Genomic DNA, 20,133 nt, shown 5'->3' with positions numbered 1-20,133 from the left:
CAGCTCCCTCTACTTTTTTCTGCACTGGCCAATGGGCACAGCCCCACTTCACTGGGAAGCAAATGGGTTTATGTTCAGGTAGGATCAATGGAGTGGTTTAGTGTCCCTTGCAGAATATAATTTTATGAGGCTTTCAAAAAACAGTTGTGATTTTTCCCTCTGCTGTTACTTTTATCACCAGACAGGTTTATTGCACCTATAGCAGTAGATCTATGAAAATCCATGGAAATTGCAGAAAATTAGTTTAACTGAGCTTTAGAGCTTTTGAAACCAAACTGAAGAGAAGATTGTCTTTGAAGTATTTTGATTCATTAGCATTTCCTTTTTATATAATACAGCCTTGCAACATCATTGCATGCAGGACATGAGTGAGTTTATAAAAAGCTGCATCTCTAGTCTTACCCCACATGCAGGCATCTTCTTAGCACACTGAACACTTCCCAGGCCCATGGAAGCTGGAAATTCACCTGTTAACTTGACACAATTCTGGTGATATATGCGTAATTCAGGATGTTAATTTTTCAAGATTTTATCATATTAAAATGTAAAAATATGTAGCTTTCAATTGGAGATAAATTACTAGATTGTAATGCATCATTCCTAAAAATTCTTGCATCCCCCAAATAAAAGATGTCTTTTTAGTTCCTCTGTAATCAAAAATTGATTTCACATATTCCAGTGGGTGGAGAAATGTGTCTGGCCTCTTTGGTAGCTGAATATCCATCATTGCCATAGCATTTAAGTATACAACACCATATCTTCAATTTTTTTTTTTTTTTTATTTCTCACCATATTGAGATATGTTATACTATTTTTATATTCACAACCTTTCTAACTGGTCTGTTCTCATTTTATCTTCTTCTTTAGCACAAGTAACAGGACTGTCCTTGGCCATTCTTTGTTATGGATGCATGGACACGAGCGGTGCTAAAAAATTCAGGGCCACCTCTCTGGGTGCACAGAGTTAGAACTTTCAAATAAATATGGGGGCATTTTTTTGTAGGAGTCTGCTTTTTTACATTTTAGTCTCAGCCTTAGCTCTTTTGTTAGCTCTTTTCTGCTAGCTTCCTTTGCAAGCTCTATGTTGTCTTTAGTCATTCTAAGCCAATTTGGTTCTCACTAAATAATCTAAGCAGTTTATTTTATATTTTCCAGCAGCTAGAGCATGAATACTGATTGTGTTCTGGACCAGCAGGTTGAATCACACTATATTATATCATTACCTAGCAAGCCAAGCACAATCAATTACATTATTCCTTTGCAAATTCATTCATGACTTTATCCAAGATGCAGCTATAAAAATTCAAAATTTCTGGATATAGTAGCAATTAATGTATCTTGATTTATAATCTCAGAGAGTATCTGTGATGAAGGACTTGAATAGACAGATAAACATGATACTCAAAACCTTCCAGGACCAGAAATCTGATATTATGCTAGTTGAGACCTCCTTTGCTGATACTAAGCCATGTTTCTAAAAATTACTTTTCAATGCTAATTCTAACAGTATCCATCCAATGGGAAGACAGTCTTCCCCTTACATCAAGAAGCAAGCCATGAAGACTGGGGTTTTTCTAGATGGAGAAGAGAGGGTGAAGGTTGGGGGAAGGGGTTCTTGGTTTTTTTTTTGGCCGGCACAGATCTTGAGCACTGCCTGTGAATTTGGGATTTACATAGTCTTCACTGTAGTGAAAATTTGACCCTTGCTTGAAATATGTGTTGAAGACAGTGTGACTTTTTCTGCTGTCTTTGGTGCACTTCAGTTCATTTTCCTGAATTAGGAAAGCTTGCCACTCAAGGAATAATCCTTAAAAAAATTCACAGTTTCATGACTATGCAGATGTAACCTTATTTTGACCTTGACTTGTATGCTTCAGGCAGTCCTGGATTTTCTTAGAACAGGATGGATACAAAGTCTGTGGTTTGACAGCAGGAGTTAAATAAAATTGGTTTAGTTTGGGGGATGATTGTTTATTACTTTGATTTTTAGTTGGCAGCCATCCATAAACATCTGAGAGACTTTTCTGAGACCTCAGACCTCACTGAGAAAATACTTCAGTTTATGTTCTCACCTTTTTTTTTTTAAACTTCCCTGAAAGTGTAAGCTGAAGTCAGTAAGATCCTATTCTTTGCTCCACTTGTTAGGGAACTAACACCTACCTATTTTAAACTTTGACAGTGGTGTTGTCAGTGGTGCATCATTATTTCTAGGGAAGCAGGCAGCGTAGGCTAAGAAGCTGGTTTTTACACTGTCACTTTCTCAGTCATATACTTAAAGGTATTTTCTGGATGAAGTTGGGTATGCAGGCTGCTGATCCATAAACTTTCTGCTTTAATGTCATTTAATCACCCAGGGTTTTTATCCTTGTGAATATTTCTAAGCCTGTGGTAATAATGAGGGTAAGTCATATTACTAGCTAATTCTTTATGTCATTGGTAATGTGCAAAAAAGCTATGTTCATGTTTCCTTTTATTTTCCAAAGTACTACATTTCTTACAGTGGGAGTCCCCCTCAACAGCTCTGCTCTCATGAAACTGTACTGTCCACATGCCTTTCATCTAAGCAGCAACATTTTCAAATTTCTTTAAATTTATTTATTTCATTGGTTAGCTATTTGAATTTCCTCCTCCAAATTCTAGTCAATTAGAAAATAGTTAGGTGTCTATATTTAAAGAGCTGCCTTGAGGTGGAAAGGAGTTAAACGTGTCTTTGGTCACACAAATTCCTGTGACAGAAAGGGCCTCATCCACTCTCCTTTTTGTGATGGTGCAGGATGGCATACAATAAAAAAAGCTATGAAGTAAACTGACAGAAGGGAGTAGAAGCTAGAAAACAAAGTGTCTTCCACTAAGATGTTGCACAGCCTGACAGATTTTTAACAACACAGCATGGATATGGAAGCTTTTTCAAAATACTGCATTTTTAAATGTCTTCCTTTCACAGTGCTATCTTGCAATAGATTCATTAGTTGCAAAGCATGAATAGTGAAACATGGATACTCCCTCTTTGGAAGGCATCAAGAAGTGTGTAAATGATGTGGCATTCATATTGCAGAAGTTATGATAAAAGCTTTGATTTCAAATTTATATTTCAGACACGGGCTCATCTAAATGTAAAGTTTTTTAGCTTGTTTTCAGTGCTTTTATCTTGGGATTTTTTCATTTGGTCTTATGTTAAAAAACTGCATACAAAAGAAATTATTTGAAGCTTTCTAGAAAAATGCATTTTTGTTGAAGATGCCTAATTATCAAAACAGAAACGCTAAGTGAACACGTCTTGATCTTAGAATACTCCAAAGCAAACACCACGCCCACCCCCTTTTTATTGGTCAACTTCTGAGTCACATCTTTCTATCTCTTAGTGTCATGCCTTCCTGCATACCTCAAATGTTAAAATGTAAAATTATTGGAATTAGTGGATAAATTATTTTAGAATTGGTCAGAGATCTCTTAAGTATACAACATGAGTACCTTGGGAAGTGCAGTTGTTGCAATCTGAAGAAGTAAGTAGCTTTTAATTCCTACCCAGTGTGAGAGCTCAAACGTATTAGGGGAACTCTTCCTGTTACTGGAATTAACTCGTGGATGATAAATCTTCAACAAAACCATATTGATTTTAAAGGTGCTGGTGAATCTGTGTTGGAAAAGGAAAGCTGGGGGATCAGAGCCATAAAGATCCATAATATCAAAGAACTAGCAAATGGATTGCACACTGCAGAGAGCAAAAAATAGTGTAGCAAATAACTATATTTTTCTTTATCACAGGAAAAAGTGCAGACAGAAAAAACATAATGAAGCCATCCTATCTAAAAAGATGGATCTTACTGACAACGTGCTTTTTCTAAATGATGCTCAATGAATATGAAAGCAAAGACCAAGAGGCTAAGTTTCATAATTACTTGTGGAGGGAAAAATCAGCATAAATAAAAGCCTCAGCATTTCCCAAGACAAGCATACTTTGAAGACAAGGGAGTACAATGCATGTGTTGAGTTACATATCTCAGCAATAATTTGCAGCCTGGGAGAGAAAGTCAAAAAAAAAAAAAAAGTCATAAATTAGCAAGGCAGCAGTTGCATTCAAAAGCTTAAACAAGGTTCAGCTACTGAAAATCTACAAGATTTTGAAATAATGATTCTTTGAATTGGATGCTATTTTCACTTTCACCTTTGCATAGGGAAACAAAGACTAGAAGTTCCTCAGAGATGTGGACAGAATCATCTTTGAAAGAAAATACTAAGAGTTAAATGCAATAATTTCATTATGAATTTGTTATGGAACTGAGTAAACTCAGTTTCAAGAAGTGACCAGAAAATAAGGTAGAATATTTAGGAAGTGTGCAAAGAATTATGTGTGGCCTACAAGTTATGCCATGGTCTATGAGCTGCCAGGAAGGAACATACATAAAATCTGTTTTGGTATACAGCTGGAATTGAAGAGCTTATTCCAGTTGTGCCTCCTACCAGCCAAATCAGGGAATGCTACTGACATACAGGGCTGAAACATCCACATCAGCTTCTCTTTCCTACCAGAATGGAGGAATGGACAAACACACCAAAAAAAAACCAGTTAGAAAGCATCACTTTTACATGCTTTCAATCTAAGCAGTGGAGTATTTTATTAGCTTCTGTGACATCTACAAAAACATCTTCTTTTGTCTAAACTCTCCCTTCCCACTAAACTGGAAGCTTTCAAACCCATGATATGGGATAGATGCTTGAAATCAGCAGTGCTGACAAGCAATTTTATTTGCTGGACTAAACTTCCAGAATTATTCCCACCACCTACATGAGTTAAGTTTAGCAAGGAACACTGTTAAAAAGGCTCATAATGGATCTGAAGGAGACTTTTAATAGCTTTAACTTATAGTAATATGAATTTTATATTTTAAAGACTAGAGGAAAACTTGTAAGGGAGAACTCCAAATGCAACTGGACAAAAAACTGTTTAAAAAACTGTTAAAAATAAACAGAAAACAAGGAACCACAAAAGAAAACTAATACTGTGCAGGTAAAAAAGAGAATGAGTGAAGTCTTATTACTGTAAAAGATAAACCAAACTTGGCAATGAAGAAGAAAGTGAAACAAGCAGTAAATAGTTCTTGTATATTAAGAGAAGAAATAGTTTTGCTGTGCAAGGACACTGGAGGCAGAAATTAAACAACCTTTCACTTGGCACCAAAACAAAATTGGGACCTTCTGTCATATTCAGTAAGGATGAGAGTTAAATGTGAAGACAATGCACCATCTTTAATAGAAATGGAAATTACTATGTCAGAAGTAGAAACAGAACATAATAATCTGAATGCTTCAAATTTGATATGAAGTAGACAATAAAATCAAAAGTAGACATAATTAGGAACATGGAGATAAATGGAAAATTGGATGAAATGCAAGCTTGTTCACACAAGACAGATAATCCTGTCTAAATCTGATGTCTGTCCGATTATTTAACAGATTTTTATAGGGGAAAGTCAAATGAAAGATCTAATGTATTGAACAGTGCAGCACAGAAAATTATCAGCTAAAGAAGAGGATTAGTGATGTGAAGATTGGAAGCCAGGTGAGAAACTGGCTAATGAGGATAAAGGACAAGGCAGTGTGCAGAGAGAGAAACAGTATGCTTGAAGGAACTCGCTGATGGAGGTCCCAAAGAGTTGGTCTGAAGACCAGCCTTGTGTAGTGTCTGTAGTAATAGATTTGGCACCCTCAGCAGGAAGAAGAATTAGAATAATCAGGCAGCTAGAACTGGCTGACATTGAGAAATGCTGTGAAGCACAAAGTGCGAGGCAGTGTCTGTGGCAACAGATGGGAAGAATTTGAGCACGGTCGTGACAAAGCTGTTTCCAAATGAGTCTGTCTAGGTATTTCTGGTATTGATGGAGAAGTGCTAATGCCATAGGACAGGATAACTTACCATCTCAGGGACAGCACTTTTCTAGCTGTAGCTGTAGAGTTTTTTTCTGTCAGCTCATGACCACCAAACACAGCTTTTCTCTTATCTGCTCCAAAGCCTCGACAGAGTAACCATATGGCCCCTAACAATGTACTGAATATGCAGATCCCTAAAAAAATCTTTATTGTGTGTAACATAGCTTTGATGGGTTGGGAGGGACTATGGGACCTTAACATATATGAATTAATCTATACATTCACAGGGCGAAAATGAGAATTGTTTCATCTAATGATATAAGAACATATGGGTGGAAACTGAGACTGTATAGAAATTAGGAGGATTTTTTTGCTATCATAGCAGGGAGGTCCCAGGATAATTTCAAATAGGTTAGTGGGAAGTGAAAAAAATCCCTAATAATGCTTGCATGAGAAGGATTTGCCAGATGGAATATGTCATCTGATTGTAAGCAGTAATGGGGGGTTGGATTCGACAGCTTAGGACATGCCCTCCACTCTGATTCCTTCATGCACCTGCCTTGAGAGTCAACTCAAATGAGAGCTCTTGGAGCTCCTGCAGTTTGGCCTCTCGTTGCCAGCAGCAAATGTGTGACACTGCAGAGAGCCCTGACACGAAACAGCCATGTCACACTCCCTCCAGACAGCTGGCCTGGTCACTCATCCTAAGAATAACTGCAGCTGCATAGTCCTCGTTTCTCAGGGTAGGAGTGCCCTCCATTTGCATTGCCAGGAGAAGAGAAGGCCTTTTGGGAAGGAATTTCTGCAGGAATGTTTTGTTAGATTCAGCAGAAAACTATAAACAAAGAATCCAAGATGAATCAGTTACTGTAACTGTGGTTTTGAATGCACTGAGCACAATTAGCCTCATGTACAGTAATAGAGATTCATTACAGCAGACAGCTGCTGCTATATTAAATACTTGCACACAAACCCAGAAAGACACATGGCAACTGGCAGCTGACAGAGAAAACCAACAAAAAATACTGAAAGGTAAAAGTGGGGAGGGAAAATTGATTTTATAGGCTATTCTGTTGTGCTTCTCCTTTTTGTATTAAGAACATCTGAAAGGATAGGTCCTTTTCCACTTTCTTGCCAAGTAATTGATATAAAAAAATCAGAAATGAAGCCCCCTTATGCCATAGTAAGGATGCTCACAGGAAATTAGAGAAATGTAATAGAAGTGTTTTAACTACACATAAAAATCTCTTTCCTACATAGATAAGATTAAAACAGATTGCAGGACTCATTCTACCTTGCACTTTTTAATTAGACAGACTGCTGGTACTGCAGGGGTACTGAACACAGGCTCCTTTTTTCTCCACATCTGATGTCAGAGGCAACAAAGGGAAAGAGAAGAGACAGCAGTGTTCCCATCTCTCCTGGCACTCAGGAAATGAGGATAAGCCATTTCACACAAACATTTTGCCCTATCAGGCATGTATTTAGAAATGACAGGTTATTATTATTTTTTTCTGAGGATGCCATTTGAGAAGCATGAAATCGTGCAGCTTTGTGCAAAATCAGTATTTGCCTTACAGCTCCCAAAATGCTATTAGTTTTCTCCATAAGTTTGTTTCATTCCACCAATGAATTCCAGGAAATCTATTAAATTTCCTAAATTTTAATAGAATTAGTGGTGACAGTTTTCCAGTAAACCCTCCTCATTTTTTTTCCCTTGTAGATAACCTCAGCATCTAAAAGGTAAGAAAGCTTATGTGTTTACCACTGCCTTATCAGTTAAACTGCACCCACCAGCAAATATCATTCAAGAACTGAAAAAGAGGGTGCTGCTGTATGACAGAAAGCACAGATCAGTATCTTTTACATGGAGTAAAACATGCAAGCAGCAGAAGAGAATCAACTGGAAAATAAAGAAAATGTGTCAACTGGTTCTTTGTCATCACGGCTTCTATGCAACATTTGCAATTCAGCATAAGCCAAAGTAATGGACAGCATTTCATCTGAATTAGATCATATTGAGGGTGCAAGCAAGCATCGGAAATTGAGAAGTATGGCCTTTCTGCCATGCATGAAATGACAGAAATATCTTGCTTTGGCTTATTTGTTTTCACCAAATGGCAACAAGGACAGTGTCAGGTTTTCACTGTCAGAAACTTCTTGCTTTGGGTTCTGCTGGCATGAGTGATGTGTTGAGACAAACCTCTGTCATTCAGGGATGATCAAAGATGCGGAGTAACTAGCTACACACTCCACTTTTCATCCCAGCTGTGTTCAGAGAGCAAGACAGGACTTTAAGTCATCACTTAAGACTTTATCCTCATGGTTTGCTTAAGAAATAGCTGGAGGTCATTTAAGTGTGAAGATAATGCAATCCTGCAGGTAACGGACAGACTTGCTGTCCAAAAGTTATCATCATTACTGAAGCTGTCCAGTGCTCCTTGGTGCCCTTGTCAGCAAGAGAACCAACATTTCTGCTCAGATATTCCAGCTTCTGCAGTCGGTGAGCAGGGAAGGCACTCTAAACCATACCTCAGTGGTCTGGGTCCCTTTGGAGATTTCTTAAAAACTGAGAGATCTGGCAGGACACATAAAGGTTCAGGTGGATTTGTTTTTTCCATTTCTGTGCAATCTGGAAAACTCACAGCAACCCTTCTGGTGTGTGGTGCCATTTGGGGTTACAAAATACGGTGTTTCACTGTTGGGGGTTGCTTCAGTTTCTGTTGACGAGCAGATCAAGCTCTGAATCCCAAAGAGGTATCTTCCTCATAGGCTGGGACAAAAATAGTCAGCAGTAGTTCAAGTCACAGTGCTGATCCAAGACTGATCTGACTCAGTCAGATCCTCCTGGGTGTGATCCAAGGCAGTCGCCAAAGAGCGCTGCGAGCTATGACTGGGATGCTGGCTCCTGTTGCTATTAATAAAGTAATATGGCTGCAGCATCCAGCCATGCAAGTGAAAGCACTGTGTGAATTACTAGCTCTCAGAGCCCTCAGCCTTCTGGTGCTGCTGCTGGCTGGAGAGTGTCTGCATCCCACAGTGCAGCTTCTGCACTTGGTCACGGTGAGCTTCATTTGCTGTGTTGGAGGCGAAAATAGAAAATTGTGGAAAGAAGCCTCTTGATCAATTTATCAGAGTGGAAATGTCTGTTTGCTATATAAAAGATAATGAGAGAAATTTGGTTTTAACTCCCTTCACTCAGCCTGCTCAGGTATTCATGTATGAAATTACCCAGGGGAAAAAGCCATAAGTCAGTGAAGGAACACCTATTGGCCTCAGCTTTGATGGGCTGTGCAGTGCATGCTACAAACTGAATCAGCCTGGAAAGCAGAGTTCACTGCACTGCACAGACCCACTGATGGGAAGGAAGAAGGTAGTGGAACTGGAGAGCATGGATGGTCCCAGCAGAAATATGGAACTAGATTAATTCCACCTGATATGACCATTTTTACCCCTCTTCATCAGAGTAATTGTGAGGAAGTCACTTTTCTCTGAGATTTAAAACTTGAATTAATGGACCTGATTTCTTTATTCATTTATGCCAAAATGTGGAGAACTGCCAGATGAGGTAGAGAAAAAAGTAGTTATTCCATTTCATAGTTTATCACTGAATATGTGAAACATGACAATTATAAATTTTCAGTTAGTACTTTAATAACAAAAAAAACCTTTTTAAAGACTTGAAAAGCACAGTTGAGTTGCCATAGACTAGGAACTGGAGTTCATACTACCTACGAAGAGATTCAGTGTGTGGCTGCTGTTTTGAAATACAAATGGAGCACTGGAGTGCTGCAGCTCAAATAGTCTGCTCCTGCAACTATTTCCAGTTCAATGGACTGAGTAAAACAGAATTAGCATTTTCATAACCACTGCAATAATGTTCAAGATCATTATCATGATGGCTGAGCGAAAACCCAAAATTAGCAAATCGTTGAATTTCTTTGTCTGTGTGGGCTTTTCTGCAGGCTCACATCTGTCTCATTTTGTCACTCTGGATACTGTTTTGCCGTGGTGTCAGTGGTAGTGTGGACATGGACATCTGTGACAGCCAGAACTACTTGTCTGCAGATTCCCTCTGCAGGAGTCAGTCAGCACAGCCTTTGCTAGATGTGATTTTTCCATGCTGATTTTTCTATGTGATTTTTCCATGCTTTCTTTTCTAAATTCATGACCTGTGTACTGAAGAACTGCTCATTCTCTCCAGACCAAGGCATGAATCTGCTACCTCCTAAATAGTTTTTCTTTCCATTTTTTTTCTTTTCCTTTTACTGTCTAATCACTGTTCAAGACAATGAAATCAGATGCACTCGTTTCCCCATTAAGAAGCTTCCTTTTCTCCCACCTTTCCAAGTGAATTACTTTAAAGCATAAATGTCTCAAGAGGAAATAGTAGAAGCATTTTACCCATAGTGATTTCAGGATAAATGAAAGACAAGTTTCACGTGGACACACAGTAAAAAGTAGAGGATAAAAACCAGTAGGGAGTAAATTTTAGAAGGTTTAATAGTTTATTCTGGATTTTTAAAAATACTAAACTTTCAGGTGCCTTTATACTCATCTTTATTTTAGGAACCTTGTGATGCTTGACTTACTCGTAATTTTGATTCGCTTGCCATAAAAATGCTATATATATACAAGATAAATTTTGTTTTGTGAACTTCAACTATACTTGTATGTAGCACTGCAGATATGTTTGGGTTCTTTTCTTTAAATTTTAGAGTCAAAGACTTTGTGCATAGATAACAGAAGGAGTAATTTCACCTTACGTTTGCTGTGATCAGCTGGAGCTCGCTGCTGCAGTGGTTTTCCTGGTGGGGTTCTGCAGTTGCACACTCTGGAGTGATGCCCCTATTCCTGCAGCCAAGCCATGTGCTTCCATAAGCTCCTCTGCTGGACCTGACTGAGCAGACCCAGTCGAGTACTGCATTCCTAATGAACAACACAGATAAATACCAGAAATGTCCACTCACCAGAATCTGTGCTTGTTTTGATAGGCTGACCCAATCTTGTTAAGCATGTTATCTTGTTATATTTGTCTAGGTTTTGTGTTCTGTGTTTATCTCCAAATTGACAGGCACCAAAGATGTGCCTTTTACACGCTGAAAGGTAATGTTAGTTTAATGTAGGCTATTTTTACCACAGGTACTAAATGGTGTCTAGAGAAGATACTTTTTTGTGTTTTCATAATTTTTTAACATTTATGAATATCATTGTATGATCCATATAGAATACTATTGATTGGGGAAGCATTTATAGACACACAGATGTCAGAGAAGAACAGACATGATCAGATCTGTAGAGCTGATTTAACTATTTGATTTGACTGGCAAAAAAGCTTTGGCACATGCTTTTCGTGTCGGTGATGAAATCTGAAATGTTGTAAGTAAAACACTTTCCCTGCAAAGGAGCTCTCTGCCTTCTCCTCAGAGGATCCCTATTCCCCATTTTTATTCCATAAACTCATCTTTATTCAGTAACCAAGTGTTATTATTATCTCTTTGATAATAATGATTATTATTATCAAAGTGATTCACAAAATAAATTCACAGGTTGAAAATCAAATCCAGGGACTCAAGACTATTAGATCAGTGACCCCACCACAAAGTCATCTGGTCTCTCAGTAAGCTTCATGGATGAGCAAGTTTACATATGTACCTATAAATGTAGATACAAAATCCACAGTAAAACTGTTTAATGATACAGAAACATGAGTTGACTTTTAGTCTGTTTAGGGTGTGTCTCATTAGCTAATTTGAGCTAACCAGTTTCTCTTCACCATGTTACTCTTTGAGCAGTTATCCTGCTTAGCATGGAGGGAAGGATTTTGGGAGGCATACAAATCTGGATATTTTAAAAATTTTTTTTCTTAGAGGAAATATGTTTCTGTAGGAAAGGATAAGTCAGTAAAATGAAGCACAGTATCATTCTCAAGTAGCTTTTTAGGCAGAGAGAGGAATTACACACGTCCCAAAAACCTACAGTTTGGTACTGCAGTTGCATAGAGAGTGGCAATGAAAAGTGATCCTCCCTCACTTAATTTCTTAGGAATGGCTATTTCCTCTGGTTTTGAATGTGTTTCTTTTTCCTGCCTATTAATAGCAAATCTCAGTAGATGAGGTCTGCAGATGAATATTAAAAAAACCTCCAAAACCTACATAGTAGTAGACTGTGCCTAGAAATCTTATCTTCCATAAATTGCAGATTTCAGCTGTAGTCTGAGTAGCATGTTACAGTGAACAACAAATTTTGGTTTTGGGAACTAGGTCTGCATCTTTCCATTGCACTGATGGATTCACTGCTATTTTGATAGGAGGAAAGTACCCATTTATTTCAAAGGGGTTTGGATCAGTCCGACAGGGTTTGGCAAAAAACCAGAAATTTGCCATGTACTTCAGTACATATTCCTATATTAACCTCACTATCTACCTTTCTACTTCAGTGTTGCAGAGAGCTGCTGCACAAATGAATTCAGCCTGAACCTTGTTTCTAAGGAAGGCACAAAGGAAGGAATTGTCATAGGACTGTCGGACTCCAGGTCTCTTTGAACTAGATGTGGACTGATACCAACGACAAATGTTTCACAGATCTTTGTTTAGATTTCCCCAGCTTGCCCAAACCTTTCCCCCAGGCTGGAGAGCTGCCATGAGGGAGGACACTACCATGGAAAGAATATTGTCAGCCAAAAGAACCCACTGGCAGGAAGCCCCTGAGAGAGGAATGAGAGGTATGGCCAGGAGAAAGGGGATATGGTAGAGCTGGAGCCATGAACCAAAGCAAAAATGAATTGACTTTGTCTGGATAGCTCCTAGAACAAGAAACAAAGCACATTTAGCTGCTGGAAGCCCCAGAGATTCCTCACAGCAGGACAAGAGGCAATCACAGATCTGGCTGGCACTCTGGGCCAAGCCAGTTGGCTGGCTGGGGTGAGAAATTCAAGCATAAGGTGGGAATAAGGGACAGTGGGAAACTAGGGATGGGAATCTAGATGCATTTGGCTCCTGAGATTTCCTTGAGCTTAGTCAGCTTCACTGCTGCCAAGTGATGCTCAAGTTCAAATACAAAGTGAAAGAGGGGAAAGAAAGTGCTGAGAACAAAATTGTAGTGAAAATGGAGGGGGAGAAATCAACCAGAAGTTTGAAATTATTTACTTGTTTTTGATTGCCACCTGGGGGAGATCTAAGTTTAAACAGTCCTATCAGAGCTGTGTCACATGGATGGAGTCCTTCAGAAGATGCTGGGTGAGGCTCAACAGTGCAGCAGTGGCTCTATGGCTCTGTGACAGCTGGGTGCTTTCATCAAATTGTGCTGCCAGACAACATGTGAGGGCCTGGTGGCCCTCATGTTAAAAACCAAAAGCTGATGAAAAGCAAAACTCTTCCTACCCTCTAATCCTTCTCACATGCTTTAAAAACTTTCCACATATGGTATTTTCCCTGTCAAACATGCACACTGGATGTGGGAAACACAGACTCAGACATCTCACCATGGGTTATATGACCAAAGCTTTCAGAGATACTGAGGGTTCTGTAAAAAGTCCAAATGCTTACTCAGGAAGGAGGCTGGACGGAGGTTTTGTAGGTTTATGAAACAGCAACAAATTAACATCATTACAAATTTAGTTTAAGTAAAATTTGTTTTCTCCACAGTGATAATTCCTTAAAGCATAAAAAGCGGAATTGCTCAAAAAATTCCAAGATAATCTAATCCATTCTGTCTATTTTGTGCTGTGCCAAGGTGATCCAGAGGAAACAAATGGGGCATCCATCAAAGCAGAGTCAGTCAGGATTAACAAACAGACTTGCAGACACCTTTACATAAAATCCTGAAGTACCTCATGGAGCAGCTAATAGCAGGTTGCAAGTAGTTGATGGTGTTCAGGTACAGCTTCCTGACAGCTGCAGAATACAGGCACTTCTGGAAGTTCCACTGAATACAAATCATTTATATCCTTAACAAGGTGGCTGTGCAATTTGTCCTTCATGGTTTCTCACACAGAGCTTGCATGAAGAAATAACTTGCAGTCTAGGATCAGCAGACAAGTCACATGGGCTTAAAGCCATTTTTATGTCCCCTGTAGCCAGAAGCCAGTATGTGAAGCTAGTACCCAATGGTCTGTGCTTTTGAAACCCTGTCTTTGCCTTTAGCTTTATCTGCAAGGGCTAACGAGTTGCCAGAAAGGTTCTTTGTGTTGTATTTTTAGTTCAGACACAAGTCTGTATATGTCAAAAAATTCAGGCTGACCTCTGATCTAGTGAAGCCGTCTGCCAAAATATGTGTACTTGAGCTTTCAGTTAACTGCCCTCCATGTGTACTTTCAAACCTCATGATGTTGACCCAGAGCACGTTTCACAGCTGAAGTTCATCCTGTCCAAACTCACATTAGATCTTCTGGCACCTGCTTTCTGTTCACAAGCAAGAGATACTGCAGACAGGGTAGTTTTTTAAGTGCCTTTATTTATAAATATATAGGTATGTGTATGTGTGTATATATTTAAAATTCTTTCTGAAATTATTATTTAATTATATTTTAATATTTCTAGCAGCATGTTAACTTCACAGACATGTGGTTTAGCTGTAACTGAATTCAGATTTGTCCACTGCCTGTCTGACAACTGTAAATGATGGTACCTCACACCGCAGCTGGAGAAACTTGGACTCAGAGAAGTAGCTGGCTTGTCTGAAAGCATGAAAAAAAATCAGCTTTGGATCTGTGACTAAAACTCAGCTTTCCCAAGTCAATACTTAACATGCCTGGCCCAGGGGAAGTTAGCTAGTTGTTAACTAGTAGGGTCTTGTGTATAGAGGACAGGGGAATTGGTGGGAGTAAATTAACTTTCAAAGAGTCATTCCCATAAAAATTCAGCATCCAAGTGATAGGGAGTTTGTTCTGTGCAGCGCATGCCAAAACAAGGATCTGTGCCTTCATGAACTCAGGGTAATTGGGGCTGTGTCTAATGACTCTGCTGTTATTTCTGCTCAGTTTTCAGGACTTTACTTGTTGTCATTCTTCACGATCCTCGTTGGGCTGATGCTCTACTCCTCCACGTCCACCTACGTAGCCCAGGATCCTCGGGTGTACAAGCAGTTCCGAAACCCCTCTGGACCTGTTGTAGACCTGCCAGCCAGCAGCCAGATGGAGCCTTCGGTGACATACACCAGCCTGGGGCAGGAGACAGAAGAGGAGCCTCACGTTAGAGTTGCTTAAACCCAGGGCTGTTGATCACCTATTGACAGTGGAGCTCGTATGTCCATTATCTCTGTATTGTACATAGAGAAAGGTATTTACCAGGTGCAGTTACACTGGTGAGCTGCAAGGTAGCAAATAAGGAAAGCTCATACAAACACAAATTATTTGTTCCAGGGTGTTCCTTGCAAGGAGATGCCAGTCCCTCATTTACGAAATGAGCAGCACGTTTGCAATACAAGCTGCTGTGTAGGAATCAGTTAATGCCAAACTACCTGTGAAAGATATTCAATATGTAAGATGAAATAACAAAAAACAAGAGATTAATAGAAGGGTGTTTTACACACAGAGAGTGATGTTATGCCTAAACCGCACCAGCTGTGGAAAAAATGCCTTTTTACAGCAAATACTCTTTGTGCAGTCACTGTTAATTTCTCTCAAAAATTTGTTTGTTTGCACAAAACAGATGGGTTAGTCGTGGTAACAACCCCCTGACACATTTTTGCTAGCACCTTGGATTTGGTGAGGGAAGTACAATGAGTTCTTCTGTGCTCTCTGTCTGGTTGCCCTTTCTAGGTAATCTGATCCATGAATCCAGAGAAGGGACAACTTACAATATCCGTCTCTATTCTAGGAATAGGTATAAGGTGAGCATTTTAGCCTTTCTATATTTGCAGAAGTGAAGTACTCAAGCATTGACCTCTCTATGATCCATGGCAGATTTCCTAGTGGCCAAGGTTCTGCATCAGGTGACAGGGAGTCAATTTCTCTGTAGTTGTGACTCAACACAGGTTTCTTACTTTTAAAATTTTAACCTGTAGAAAGAAAAATACATTTTCTAGTTTCCTATGTATTGTACCTCTCCACGGAAAGATGACATATCATGTGGATCTGGGCACTTATTTTAGATACTCAGTGCATCGAGGGTGCCTTCTGCTCTTCCAGTTTGCTTAGTCTCCCATGGTTCATTGTTCTAACAATAGCTATTTAGAAATGTGTCAGTTTTTCACCAAAAGCCACAGACTGTAAAAATCAGGAAGATTAAGGGAGGAATTCATGAGCAGAAAGACTGGACCATCTGCTGGTGTTGCTGCAGTAGCACAAAGGCATTTTACTGGCAGGGTGCAGCCAATTATTTTTCATTAGCTGTGAAGCAAGCAGAGGAATTCAACAGTTTTCTTACATTCCTGGGGATGTGTGAAATTAGTAAGGGTGTGCTCCACACTTCTGTATACAACTGTACTTCTGCCTCAGGAGCCTTACCAGAATGGGGAAGATCTTAGTCGTCACCATGAAAAATCCATCTCTGCCTGGATGTTTGTTTCAGCCCAGTACAAGGAAATCATTATTTAAATATCCTTTATCTATTTGTAATTTAAAATTAAGGAAGACGAGGTGTTCCTGTGTCTAACAATAGGTGAGGAATTTAGGAGAGATCTTGGTTTTATTCACCAATCTGCCACATCTTTACGTAAATCCTTGGGCATGACTTACCTTCTGTGTGGTTGAGTTTCCCAAACAGTATATATGGAAATAATGAAATTTTACCTACCTCACAGAGGTGCTATGGGACCAAGTAATTTTAAAACACTTCAGGATCTTCAGAAGGAAGGAGTTTAAGAAGCACATAACAGTGCTGTAAAAGTCTGTATACATTTATCGTATTTGAAAATGGAGTGTATGGCATGGTTGATGAATATTTTGCTTGTGGGCATAGAAGGTGAATTTGATTTGAATGTTATTCTGCTGAAAAAGACTGTTTCAAGCAAAAATGTAGGCCTTCATGTTTGAAAAATACAACTTACCTATTTCTATATAAAAAAGAAGAAAAAGTCAATCTATACATTGGATATCGGAAAGGTCACACAGTTCAACCAAGCAGGATGAATTTCATTTTTTGTAGTCCTGTTCTGCTTTAATACAGAAGGAACTTCCCTGCAGCAGACTGAGAGAAGTTTACATATGCATAACAGACATGAAGTGGCAAATGTCAAAATGCTCTTGAAAGCAGAAGTATCCTGTATCTTATTCTTACTTTGGAGAAGAGGTCATTTCTTTCCCACTGTGTTCAGGCTGTCTGCCACAACCCTGCTGCACCTAAGGGACGATCCTGCAGTATTGCCAAATCATGCCCAAAACTAGCCCAAAAGTTTTGATTAAGATGCCTTGGTACTAAACTAACAGATGCATGATTTTTTTTTCCCCTGCATTTTGTTTTTTTAATCTTTTTAGCACTCATGTTTCTGAACTTTTTTTTTCTTAAACTATTGAGGATTAAAAAAACAAACAAAAAAACCCACATTAGATTTCTGCAGAAAAACAGAGTCTGTATTCTGGGGATATTAAGGAAAGTCTAAATGAAAAAATATAAAAAACACAGAAGAAAGAGTACCTGACACTTCAGGGTCAGATCCTTGGGTCAGGCCCTGTGAGAGCTTTGACTTAAGGTGGATTTTGTACATTCCCCAGGAGAAGGGGTCTGATTACAATCATGGCTCCCTCAGGTACCCAGAGGCACACTGGTGGGCACCTGTCATCTCAGTCTTTTTTGCTACCTTTTGTACCAATTAAATACCTTTCTCTGAGCATTAGTCCCCGTGTTGGTCTGAGAACCTTGAGGATTGTGTGCGTGTGTGTTTCATGTTTACAGTTCCTTCCTTTTGCATAACTGTTTTGCTTAATTTCCTTATTAGTATTTATTTTTAAGCCAAATGTTTGTAGTCCTTCAGCCTCCCCCTCCTCATTTTTCTGACACTAACTTGTAGACGTTTGTTAGAGTCTTCTGTGAAACAGTTGGGCAGGAGGCAGCTCCCAGCCGGGTCACGGGGCTGGGAGATTTTCCTTACGAGGGGTTGCGATCCATGGGTGGCTGAGAGGAGCCGCCAGGCTATTCTGAAAGGCTCTGTTGTGCAGGAATAAGTTATGGATGTTTCAGTGAGCTCTCTGCAGCCAGCCACCATCCCCTGTGCTTCTGGTGCAGGAGGAGTTTGATGTGCAAAGCAGAGCTGCTTCGCTGTCTGTGTTACCCCACAAACAAGGTGGATGCTCGGATTAGCGCCAATGCGCTGGTCCTGGATGGACCTTGAAGGAAAACAGTAGTACAGCTTTACAAAGGACTGTGTTGACTGAAAAACTGAGGTCTACTGGAGGAAACTGTTCCTTCTGCCTGCTTGTGTTCTGCAGTTGGAGCCCTCAGTGTGCACCAGCAAAGGCTCAGCTATCTAACGGCAGCTACTCTCCGTGTGCGTAGGACGTCTCTAGCTCTGCATAGCTCCTTGCCTGAACAAACTGAAACTCTCTGATACCGCTGGTCCTGGGCAGCCCTTAGCAAGACTGATGGAATTTTCTGATACCAGATGAAAACCCTCACTGGGAGACAGACCTGGTCTTTGTTCCAGCTATAAAGTTTCGAAACACACAACGATAGACCAAGCAATTGAAAATTTTGCACCACTGTGTCATAAGAAGAAGTTTCAATGTATAGTGTAGAGATTGCTAACTTGTGCTATTAACATTTTGACAAGCGTGTAGTATCGTTTCCTTTTTTTTTTTTTTTTTTTTTTTGAAAACCATTTAGTATTCCTGAGCTAGCTACAAATATAAATTTTACCCCATGGGTAGGATTTTATTGTTAAATGCCATAATAAAGCACACTAATCTTGACACCGCAGATGGAAGTATGAACCAAAACCAAAACCAGGCAAACAAAATCCCAACCCCAAATCCTGCATTGAGAAGCTGAATAAATCTTTCTCCATTTTGATATTTGCATGCACCTATATGGACTGGCTGTGGCAATGTAATGCCTGTATAATGTTTTCAAATAAAAAAAAATAAATGCTTTATGAAAGCGGGGTTAGTGGTTTCTTGACTGTTTCCTTTCTGCTATCTTAGCCTTAAATGATTTTTCAGAAGTGTAAATCTTGAATTGCAGGGAATAGTTTTTCGCTGTGCTCAGGGCTTCTTCCCCTCATGAGGTGTTAAGTCAGAACTCTTTCCAAGGTGTCTAAGAATAAATGCCAGCAGGTATCCTCAAGTATCTTGACTGGCCCCAGAGCACTCATCCAGAAAGATAAGAGTACTCCTGCATACCCTCTGTCTTAACCTGCCATTTCCCTAGGGCTAGCTCAGGTATCCTGATAGTCACTGCCCTCATTTGGAGACAAAACCACTCTCTCCACTGCCTTCCAGAAATTATTAATTAGTCTAGAATTAATCTGGGGAAATTAATCAGGGTAGAATTAATCTGACAAGTGTCTGGTATGGAAGGGCTTCTCTGGCAGAGGTAATGGAGTGCCTGCAGCTGCCTTTCCCAGCCCTCTCTCCCAGGCTGCCCTACACTGCAACACTACACCCAGCTGAGTCCTGGAAAGAAAGGATGCAGACAAAGTTTAGATATTGGGGGAAAAGGAGTGTCAGGAGGAGCAGAATTAGGATAAGAAAGAAAATAAGATTTTGACTCATTGAAAGTTCACATGGACAGGAAAGGAAGATCCGTAGTATGTGAGAGCAAGGCATTTTATAAACATGTATTCATTCACTTCTAAGAGTGTTTGCCAGCATATGCACCTCTCCATCCCTCTTTGTCTCATGCCTCCCTGGGAAACTTTGCATAAGTATTTTCTCACATTGCTGGGAGTATAAAAGGGAATGGAGAGTGGTGAGCTCCTTTCCAGCCACTCCCTGCACTGCAACTGTACAGAGCCCAGGTGTTACAAAGCCAGCTGTACCCATGTGCTGGTTGATGACTGATATTCCACTGTGAATGTCTCCTAAGTTATACAGAGCTCCAGAAATTGAGTTCGTGTGCACAGCTTGATCATACTAACAGTTGATTTGCATTTTCCTCTAAATCTTCGAGAGAGACTCTCTGGCATTACAAAATTATCCTTTTATTGCCTGGCTAAAATTCAGCCTGGGTGCTTGAGTCATATGAATGGTAATTGCATGGAATTACCCTAAAAATAGATCATAAATAGGCATTAATGAATCTTTCTGTTCTTAAATAAAACACGTTTTATCACTGAAGGACACTCAATCAGCTTAAAGCTGCCGGTCTCCCTTTGTTTTTGTTTATTTAG

At 39.6% G+C, this 20,133-nt stretch overlaps 1 protein-coding gene across 1 annotated transcript in view; it reads left to right on the top strand.

Annotated features, from left to right (window-relative positions):
* Positions 1–18,718, top strand: part of SLC35F1 (solute carrier family 35 member F1) — a 227,662-nt gene extending 208,944 nt beyond the window's left edge. The window contains exon 8 of the mRNA XM_030236375.2: positions 14,849–18,718. Within this exon, the coding sequence (XP_030092235.1) occupies positions 14,849–15,073 (225 nt within the window). The 3' untranslated portion in view covers positions 15,074–18,718. The remainder of the gene's footprint in view (positions 1–14,848) is intronic.
* The last annotated feature ends 1,415 nt before the right edge of the window (positions 18,719–20,133 follow it).

The sequence above is a fragment of the Serinus canaria genome, chromosome 3 (assembly GCF_022539315.1).
Source record: "Serinus canaria isolate serCan28SL12 chromosome 3, serCan2020, whole genome shotgun sequence".
Classification (NCBI taxonomy): domain Eukaryota; kingdom Metazoa; phylum Chordata; class Aves; order Passeriformes; family Fringillidae; genus Serinus; species Serinus canaria.
The sequence above is the reverse complement of the archived record's forward strand: the minus strand, read 5'-3'. Positions and strand labels throughout refer to the sequence as shown.